Raw genomic sequence first — 10,829 nt, forward strand, 5'->3', positions numbered from 1 at the left:
TATATTGTTGATTTTATTTTCTAAAGTGAAATTTGAAAGGAACTCAATCCAAAATTTCAACGCATCTCTAAAATATCTTCCCAATGAAACCCTAATTTGTTTCCCCAATATAAAAATAGTAGAACCGGTTCATCCACCGTACGGAGAGAACATTCTAAAAAGTGCTTCTGGTGTTCGAACAACTTGAAATCTCGTTCATAGATCTTTCAAATGAAATTTGTTTATTGATCATTCTTCCTCTACTCCTTTCTAATTTTTATCTAATCTTCCTCAGGTTCTTCATATTTGCATCTCCCGTCAGAGAAGGTACCAAATCTTTTTATTCGAATACTGAATACCTTTAATTATGTAATCCTATTTATGCATGTCTGAATTTTTCTTGGTATACCTAATCATGACAACTTTATCTATTCTTTACGGTCAAAATCCAATTTATTTTTCCCTTTCCGATTAACCCCACAAATAAGTGCTTGTGGCCATGAAATATAGGATATTATCCTATGCTGAGGGTTCTTATGTGGAGACATAAACTTTTAAAAAGATTTATTTCTAAATATGTAATGAATTAGGTTGAAATTAATTAACATTTGCTGATCAATTTGATAGTTTGTTTTCTTTGGTGCATATGGATAATTTATATTCACTCCAGCACTTGTATTTATTTTCCACATACATAATTGGGAATCAAGACAGTATTTAGAGACTCGTTTCTTTTACTCCAATTGTGGATTTCCTCGTTTATGTGGTGTGGTGGTGTTTTCAATAGCAAATCGCAGAACATAGAAGTTTGTTTTAATTTATCTATGCTACAGTGCTATAAGCCCTCTATAGCCGCTGTTTGACAATACTTTGCACTAAATAACATATCAAGTAATAGCAATTTGTTCAAATTTCACTATACTATCGTGCAATAGCGCTGTTGACAACACTCATTTTGTGATTTCCCATTTGTTCATGTGTTATTGTTGTTCCCGTGTGCATATTGTTGTTTTGGTCCCATGTGAAGTGTAGGAAACTAGGAATTGATTTGTTTGATTTCATCTGAAACAGAATGGATCATCAAGGTCATGGTCAGAACCCATCTATGGGAGTTGTTGGTAGTGGACAAATGGCTACATATGGCTCTAATCCATACCAGCCCAATCATCTAACTGGGTCACCTGGGATGGTTGTTCCCTCTGTTGGGACTATTCAATCCACTGGTCAACCTGATGGATCTCAGCTGGGACAACATCAACTTGCTTATCAGCATATGCATCAGCAACAACAACAGCAGCAACAACAACAACTCCAGGCCTTTTGGGGAAATCAATATCAAGAAATCGAGAAGGTAACTGATTTCAAGAACCACAGCCTTCCTTTAGCAAGGATCAAGAAGATTATGAAGGCTGATGAGGATGTGAAGATGATATCAGCAGAGGCGCCGGTTGTATTTGCTAGGGCCTGTGAAATGTTCATACTAGAGTTAACCTTGCGTTCTTGGAATCACACTGAGGAGAACAAAAGGCGAACACTTCAAAAGAATGATATTGCAGCAGCCATCACAGGAACTGATATCTTTGATTTCTTGGTTGACATTGTGCCTCGGGAGGACTTGAAAGATGAAGTGCTTGCATCAATACCAAGAGGAACAATGCCTGTTGCAGGACCTGTTGATGGACTTCCTTATTGCTATATGCCGCCTCAACATGCACAGCAACCTGGAACTGCTGGTCTCATGATGCACAATCCAAATGTATATGCTCCGCAGTCTCATCCATACATGGCACCTCAAATGTGGCCCCAACCGCCGGATCAACAACAATCGTCTTCAGATCATTAGCTACTTCTTATGGAAGTGTCATGGTTATTAAGGTGAACTTTGGTGCAATAAATTAGTTTTACAATGATTGAGAGTTGGAGTTTTATATTGTACTGACCGTTTCAATACATCATAGTAAAATTTAATTCTGCAGCTTTTAAATTTCAATGTCCTTTCTTAATGGAATTTAGTGTTCTCAATATTGAGACTTGTTATTGTATTTAAAATATACAGATGAATAACCAATTATGGTTTATGATTCATGGGTTATTAGCACAAGATGTATCTTAGTACCGGTGTTGATCGCATACTGTATTGTGATTTATCAGTAGTGGTTCCAACCTGATTTTGCATTATAAGAAGAAATATAATAATTTTGTATGCTGTGTGGAAGCATCTGGCAGATAGCTATGCTGTTATTAGGTGTCTCATTATGGTTGAAAGTCGATGTTATAATTGAATAATATTAAAATATCCCCTTTCCCCTCGTGTCTTCTTGTGGGGATGTGGATTGAATATGGAACTGCTTTGTTTCACACTGAAATGGGATGTGACAGTGCAGTGAAATAGACTAGTTAGTACTGATATATATCTTTTGCCAACCAAAATAGCTTATCCAGATCAATTGCGTTTTCCATTTTTATTACTTTCTAATTATAGTCAAATTCACCTCTTTCTATTCTGACTATTACCCACTGGATCTGCCACTGATTACCAGTTAGGCAAGATTGCTGTACGAGAAATATGCTTAAGTTGCCCTTTTGTCATTTTCTTTCTGCTCTTGTGTAAACGAGCCAAGGTGCATTTCATTCGAAGTGTAAAATCCAGCTGTATGAGAATTGTTGATGGAGTATTAGAAGAAAGTTCAGAATTCGATTCCTACTGCTTATAAATTCCCCCTCCTTATAATAAATTAACCAACTATCATTTGTCTATCCAACAAAATTCATAGCTTGTTTCATTTGACCAGCTAAAATGATTTGGAGGCCTTGTCCTAAACTATTATGGATCATAGTTCATTTTATTGTCTAATATTGCCTTCGTTTCTGAATGCAGACTTAAGGGTGTCAAATTGAACGGTTGGGATTAGTGATTATAGTGTGTAGTTAGTAGCTTTTATGCAATGGAAACCAACATATGTAGTTCTTGTCCTGGTGAAAAACATCGCTTTGATTAGTACGTTCCTATATTGGGTATAGTGGGGGATGGAGCATCTAATTTTTTTTTTATATTTATTTTGAAATACCATATATATACAGATAATAAATAGTTTGGATAATTGGTTTAATGAATTCTATATATTTGAAATCAAAAGTCACAACAAAATACATAAAATTGTTAATATTGATCGACAATTTTAAGAGTTGAATTATAGTCGTATATGTGTCACTTGATTCTTTGTGTAGTTTGTTTAAGTCTAAAAGAATTTTATGCATTTGATAAAAGTATATTGAATAATTAAATAGTTGTTAAATGAGTATTATCAAGAATTAGATGTAAAAATGCATGAGATGTGAATGGTTAAAAACAACTGTTTAGTTATTTAGATAGATATATTTTTATTCACATTGAAAATGAAAAAAATCATTCAATGTTTTAGAATATGGAAAACCACAAAAAACTATGATGTATAGTTATACTTTAAAAAAATAAAATTCTATACATATTTAATCATCTAAATTTTTATATATGTCGATTCCAGTGCATAATCTGAGGCCGTCCGGTATACATATGGAATATTTTAGGCACTCAGAACTTAAGTGGTCTTTTTATTCTCAACCCGACCTTAATTGTACTAATTATTTGATTCAATGTCGTGATTTGTGTCATATATGATACAATATGATTTGCATAACAAAGTTAAAAGTTAAGCTAGAGCACAGGTGAACAAGTTTTGTGATACAAGCTTATGTGTCTCCTACAGAAGGAAGCATGAGAAGCATGCGGTCATCTATTGCTAGAAGGCTTTTCTTTCTTTAAGTCTATACTGAGATTAGTTAGGTAGATGTTATTGTTTTTTAATGAATAATTACATTAGCGAATCATATAAGTTAATTGAACGCTTAATCTTAACAATGGGATTTCAACTAATGAATAGTGATAGTTGCGGATCATAGGATTGTGCATGCATGTGGTGCTCACATGCCAGTGAAGCACTCTTGCATTACATGTCCACAAAATGGATTAATTAGTCCTGTCATCACCACTTCTTGTCTTCTACATGAAGACAATGTCAAAGAGAGCATCTAAGAGCATGTACATCACCGACTCTCAAAAAATAAATAACATTAAGATAGACACTGTACAGGGTACTGTTACTCAAAACCACACTTTCTTGACATTCTGCATCAACTTAGTGCCGGGCGGAATTTATAGAAGGATTCTAATTGGACAGAACTTTGACATTACCTAGGTTTCCCTTTCATAACCATTCCTTCAAGAATCCCATCAATGCCAAAGTTACCTGAAAATTGATGCGGATCAACGGGGCCGGGCAGCTGAAATGTGATAGAGAAATGGCCTGGTGGGCAAAGGTTGTGAGTTTGCATTTCAAACACCTGAGAGTACCTTGACACTGTCTTCTCTCCTGTTGTGGTTACTCCGCGTATCAATACTTTGCCATTCGTGTCAACCTCGCAGCTGAATGCCTCTGCAGTCATAAATTTAAGGATTATTGGTTTAATGCAGCGAGGTCTCTTTGACACACTATATTAATGCAGAAGTGATTAGAAGAGTTGCCAACCCATCAAAACAACATAATGTTAAAAGATAAGATTAAGCTCTGGTTACAACACTCAGAACGATATGTTGGTAAAACAACAAAGTACAAACAGCAGATACAATTGGCTTATTTCTTTTTTCATTTTACTTTTGATCTCCTTTCAAATTTTTATAGCACAAGGGCATGCTATACATAGTAATATCAAATTAACATAGTTCTCATTTGAAGTGCTAGGGCTACATCATGATATATACATACAATATATACTCCTCATAAGTGAGCTTTAGATAATTTTATTTCATTAATCAAACTCTCATAGCAGAAAAATGTTCAAGACAAACATGAAAGAGACATTCCTGAAACATCAGGTACTTAAACCATAGAAAGATAGAACTAAATGAATAGCAATTATGTGACTTAAGTTTATAAATAGAAACTTACTTTCATCCCTCTTCACCCCAGGGAGAGACATACGAAATAGGTACGAGTCTTCACACTCTCCAATATCCACAAGTCCAATTATGGGTCCAACCCGCCCCATAGCCGCACCTCCGGTCAATCCAAAACCATTCTTGGTAGCAGCCACAATGTCAGACCATTCCTTCTTACTCGGACGAGAAGGAAGGAATAAGACAGCAGCAGGACCAACTTTCTCCGAATCACCTTTCTCTTCTGAAGCCTCCATATCACCATCACACGGCACACAACTAATAGGCGTAACAACACGAGCATGCGGCAATTCAGAAAAATCATCACTTTCATTCAGTTTCTTCGAAGCAATACTCCTACTACAAGACTGAAGTTCAGGCAAAGGCATATTTCTATTAACCCCAACCTTCCGAACTGACCTATTACGCAAACCGCTACCATCAAAAAAATTAAACAATCTAGCAGCATCTTTGTCAACAACAAAATCCTCCACCCCACTCAATCTCTTAAACCTCTCAACATCCTCATGATTAAGGTAAAACATTTCAGGGCTATCAATGAAGACAACACTTTCAACGATCTTATACTGACTCTTAAACCTATATTGAGGGTGTAATTCAAGAGGGAACAAATCAGGAAACTGAGGGTAATTGCAATTGGAACCAAATTCTAACCCTTGAAAGTAACGGCGCAAAAAGGGTAACTTTACTGTTAATGATTTATCAACATTCCTAAGTATATAATAGTAAATGCGTTCCAATTCAACAACTTTGATGTTTGAAGTTGTTAATTGATCACGTGAGTATGAAGGAAGTCCTTCAGCTACTCTTTGTAACACTGATTTTTTCTCACCTTTGATATGAGGGCCAAAGTATGTGCCCATAATGAAGTAAAGGAGAAAACATTGATCATCGTTAGGTGTATCGTTTTTTAGGTTATTGTTGGGTCCTAATTTTGCTAATGTGGTTGGATATTGGTTAGATGCATCCATTTTATTTTGAGGCTGAGACATGTCACGCTGAAACCATGAGTCTGCAAGAACAATATTAGTGTGTTATTACATAATGAAATTGTAATGCAATAGAAAAAACAAAAAAAATTGAAGGTGTTTGGTGTATTTTTGTTTTTACCGTGGATGAAATGAAATTAAGATTGTTGAAGAGTAGGGAAATAAAAGGAAGTGAAGAGTGTAGAGAAAGAGAGACTTACTAAGAGAAGAGGGAACAATGCAGCGCATGCATGCTGTGAGAATGAGAGATTAGAGAAACCTGTTTAAGCTTAGAACAGGGGATGTTGGTGATGGAATGGAACACAGACTGCGAATGTTAATTGTTAATGCTTTGGGCTTCGGAACTAATTGGGCTACAATTACAAAGGATGTGTTATATAAACACTTCTGTCGTGTCAGGCAAGCATACACCATACCCATCTTAGTCATGTTTTTTATTTATTCATTATTTTTAAAGACAAAGGGGATAATTAAAACAAAATTCTTTTTTCTGAAGAAAAACTATACAAACTTCTCTATGAAATACTTTTTTACTAATAAATTACGAATTTAATACATATACAATGTTAGTGTAATTTTATATTGATAATTAATCATAATTGTTAGATAATTAATAATATTTTATTTTTATCATAATTATTTTATATGGTCATTTATCTTTTATCTAATATGTGTTTGAGTCCTTTAATTTTTTAATACATTTTGATCGTTTTTCTTTTATAAGTAGTGTATTTAGTCATTTTCATCATAACTCTTTCAAATAGTGTGTAATCTTAATAATGATAGAGTAAAAATACAATAAACTCTGATAAACGTCAATCGTTTCAAAGAGTTTACATATATTTGAAAACAATACAAAAATAATTTTTTTTTTAAGTGTAAGCATATTATTGGATTAAATAGATACTTTTTTGAAAGATTATATTTGATACATATTGATTATTATTTGATAAATGACTTAATGTTATTATAATATTTGTTGTGATTGTGACAAAAATTAAAATATACCATTTATAAAAGATAGAATATTAAAATAAATAACCATAATAAATAATAAGTAAAAAATAGAAGGACTAAAATTATATTTAAACCAAAACTTTTTAACACCATCAATGAAATTCTCATTATCATCATATATGAATGAATAAGAAACAACCAGAGTTAAAATTGTTGTGTGAACATAATTCAATTAATAACAACAAGTACATTTATATTTAGAAATCTGAATTTAAATTTAAATTTTTTCACTTATTATCGTGTGTGCAAAAACAATTTTAAGAGATGTATTTAGTGATTTACTCACACGAACATTTTACTCAATTTTCTTTTAATTATACCGTAAGGTATTCGACCATTTTACTCAATTTTCTTTTAACTATACCGTAAGGTATTTGACCATTTATTATACTGTCGTGTATATACTTTGTTTCGTCGTGCATTTGGTGGAGAAATCATCCTAACTTACCGAATTTCATCTCTCCATAACGTTGAAATCCTCATATTTATACACTTGTGACCAAGTTACCACATCATCTCCCACTTAACTTGGATTCACTTAGTTTAAAATATCTAATTAACTAAAAGATAATAAACCAACTTACAGTTTTTCTTAAAAAAAAGTTAAGGGACTATAAAAACATCTAAGCCTCAAGTTAACTAAGTCAAGTTTTTTTTTCTTCTTTTCTTTGCACACAAGCATATAGTATCAAATAGTGTCCTCATTATATATCAAACCTGCCGATTTTTTCCATGAAAAAAATGTTAAGACCTGAATTTTTGCCATTCGTATCATATGAAAACTTATATTGGAGACTACCATTTCATGTAAATGCAATAATTAATAAGGAATATACAACCCTTAATCTACAAGGAAAACCAATAATGTTGCTCAAGGAGGATTCTACCTCTTAATAATATAAGATTGTTCTGTCAAAAAAAATAATGATAATGAGATTGTGACCACTCAACAGGCTTATCAACATTGCAGTTTTGAGAGTACCAGTTAGCAGCACTGTTGCATCAATTTAGTAAACAAGAATCAACAACCACACAAACAATCTTTTGGTTGTTAAATCAAAGAACAATGTGAAAAAAATGCTCTCATTTTGATATTCTCCATTTTCTATTTCTATTCCTAATTGCAAATTGTGCAACAGGAGAACAAGTCCTAAGCTTCTGAACCCAAAATTTTACATCCTCTTTACCCAATATAAAACTCATCATCAAAACAACCCCAAACAAAAACCCTAAAAACCACTCCTTTATTGCTTTATTTCTCCACAACAACAACCGAATCAAAGAAATCCCAACGAGACAAAAGAACGATGCTTTCAGAAACATGTCCAATTCTGAAACCTTCCACGACCATAAACCAGCAGCACAAATCAACAAAAACACAGGCCACAAAAAGTTCTCCCTTTTCCTCCTCTTGGTTGATTTCCCTCTCCAGCCACCAATGAGACGGTTGATAATCCGATGTTCATTCGAATTGCTTCGCGCGATTTCTCCGACGAGCGAATTCAAGGGTTCCGGCAAGATTTTGAGATTAAATGCGATGGTGGAAGCTAGTTGAAGAATCTTTCGATTCGACGATAGGGGCCACCCTCTTCGCCTGCTGGCGCACACGATTTGTTGGTGTGTTGGAGTTGGATGGGAATATAAAAGGTGAAGCGATTTAGGATTGCGGAGAGGAGAATTGGCGTTGATTTTAGAGAATGGAAATGGAAGAGTGCGATTTGAAATTGAAGGAATGGAGTGGGTTGTGTAAGTGTAGGGTTTGAGTTTCACCATTGTGTTTCTGTTGTTCTCAGTTGTGACCGTTAGCTAATGTAGAAGAATAAACCAACAACTTTCAGACTTCAAACTTTCAATTCATCACTCAGAATAAAGTAATAAATAACTAATATCAACAATAGATCATGGTTATAATATCAAAATTCATTCGTTTCGTCAACTTCTTAATTTAGAGCAGCTAAATCTTAAGATTTATATACTTCTTGAAAAAAATTAAAAAAATATATTTATTGTAATTTTAATTACTTTATTTTTATTAAATTATGGAGTTAGTCATCTATTTTTAATTTAAATAGTTTTTATTTTATTTTGATAATTTTTAATTAAAATTTGGTGATGTGACATATAATATGTTGAATGATTAATATCAATGATATTGCATTAATCTCTTTTAAAATTTTCATTTTAATTTTTAAAATCATTTAATTTTATAATTAAATTCATATATTTAGATGATTTTGTATGGTAAAATCATATGTCATTTGAATGGTGAACTAAAATGGCCAGATTTTAAAATAAAGAATAAAATTTTACAAATTGATAAAAAAAAAAGAATTATCAAAATTACAATTAAAAAATAATATATTATTTTTTTGAAAAAGAAAATTATTTACTCTTGAATTTTTCCCAACGAGACAAAAGAACGATGCTTTCAGAAACATGTCCAATTCTGAAACCTTCCACGACCATAAACCAGCAGCACAAATCAACAAAAACACAGGCCACAAAAAGTTCTCCCTTTTCCTCCTCTTGGTTGATTTCCCTCTCCAGCCACCAATGAGACGGTTGATAATCCGATGTTCATTCGAATTGCTTCGCGCGATTTCTCCGACGAGCGAATTCAAGGGTTCCGGCAAGATTTTGAGATTAAATGCGATGGTGGAAGCTAGTTGAAGAATCTTTCGATTCGACGATAGGGGCCACCCTCTTCGCCTGCTGGCGCACACGATTTGTTGGTGTGTTGGAGTTGGATGGGAATATAAAAGGTGAAGCGATTTAGGATTGCGGAGAGGAGAATTGGCGTTGATTTTAGAGAATGGAAATGGAAGAGTGCGATTTGAAATTGAAGGAATGGAGTGGGTTGTGTAAGTGTAGGGTTTGAGTTTCACCATTGTGTTTCTGTTGTTCTCAGTTGTGACCGTTAGCTAATGTAGAAGAATAAACCAACAACTTTCAGACTTCAAACTTTCAATTCATCACTCAGAATAAAGTAATAAATAACTAATATCAACAATAGATCATGGTTATAATATCAAAATTCATTCGTTTCGTCAACTTCTTAATTTAGAGCAGCTAAATCTTAAGATTTATATACTTCTTGAAAAAAATTAAAAAAATATATTTATTGTAATTTTAATTACTTTATTTTTATTAAATTATGGAGTTAGTCATCTATTTTTAATTTAAATAGTTTTTATTTTATTTTGATAATTTTTAATTAAAATTTGGTGATGTGACATATAATATGTTGAATGATTAATATCAATGATATTGCATTAATCTCTTTTAAAATTTTCATTTTAATTTTTAAAATCATTTAATTTTATAATTAAATTCATATATTTAGATGATTTTGTATGGTAAAATCATATGTCATTTGAATGGTGAACTAAAATGGCCAGATTTTAAAATAAAGAATAAAATTTTACAAATTGATAAAAAAAAAAGAATTATCAAAATTACAATTAAAAAATAATATATTATTTTTTTGAAAAAGAAAATTATTTACTCTTGAATTTTAAAGCTCTTTTTGGTGGAAGAAATAAAACATTTAATCTTTACTATTAAAAAATCAATAATTTTAGTCATTTTTTCAGGAGATTTTTCCCCGTAAATGTTGTAATGTTGTTTTGACACGACAAAATATTATTTAACATATGTTATTGAATATATATATATCTTGTTAGATGGACTAAATTATTATAAATTGTGTATTTTAATTTTAAAAATAATTTATTATTTTGTAAATTTGAAGGACCACGTAAAATGGATTTAGATCTATTATTAATATATTTTTCATTCATTCGAATATTTGTATATTTATGATTAATTTGGATAAATTAAAAATTATATAT

General features: G+C 32.2%; 2 protein-coding genes across 3 annotated transcripts; one reads left to right on the forward strand and one right to left on the reverse strand.

The window, feature by feature from the left end:
* LOC101507067 (nuclear transcription factor Y subunit C-3-like) lies at positions 1–2,109 on the forward strand. Of its 2 annotated transcripts, XM_004495685.4 has the most exons (3): positions 56–170; positions 275–306; positions 1,051–2,109. In XM_004495685.4, exon 3 carries the CDS (start codon positions 1,052–1,054, stop codon positions 1,820–1,822), a length of 771 nt encoding a protein of 256 aa, XP_004495742.1. In that variant the 5' UTR covers positions 56–170; positions 275–306; position 1,051; the 3' UTR covers positions 1,823–2,109. The 2 variants fall into 2 exon arrangements, with proteins under 2 accessions (XP_004495741.1, XP_004495742.1); XM_004495684.4 differs by having other exon boundaries at positions 1–306.
* Positions 2,110–3,870: 1,761 nt separating this feature from the next.
* Positions 3,871–6,322, reverse strand: LOC101506728 (increased DNA methylation 2). Its single transcript, XM_004495683.4, has 3 exons — positions 6,162–6,322; positions 4,965–5,984; positions 3,871–4,451 (listed from the first exon to the last, which is right to left on the reverse strand). Exons 1-3 carry the CDS (start codon positions 6,187–6,189, stop codon positions 4,207–4,209), a joined length of 1,293 nt encoding a protein of 430 aa, XP_004495740.1. The 5' UTR covers positions 6,190–6,322; the 3' UTR covers positions 3,871–4,206.
* Between the last annotated feature and the right edge of the window lie 4,507 nt (positions 6,323–10,829).

The sequence above is a fragment of the Cicer arietinum genome, chromosome 4, assembly GCF_000331145.2.
Source record: "Cicer arietinum cultivar CDC Frontier isolate Library 1 chromosome 4, Cicar.CDCFrontier_v2.0, whole genome shotgun sequence".
In the NCBI taxonomy this organism is placed as follows: Eukaryota; Viridiplantae; Streptophyta; class Magnoliopsida; order Fabales; family Fabaceae; genus Cicer; species Cicer arietinum.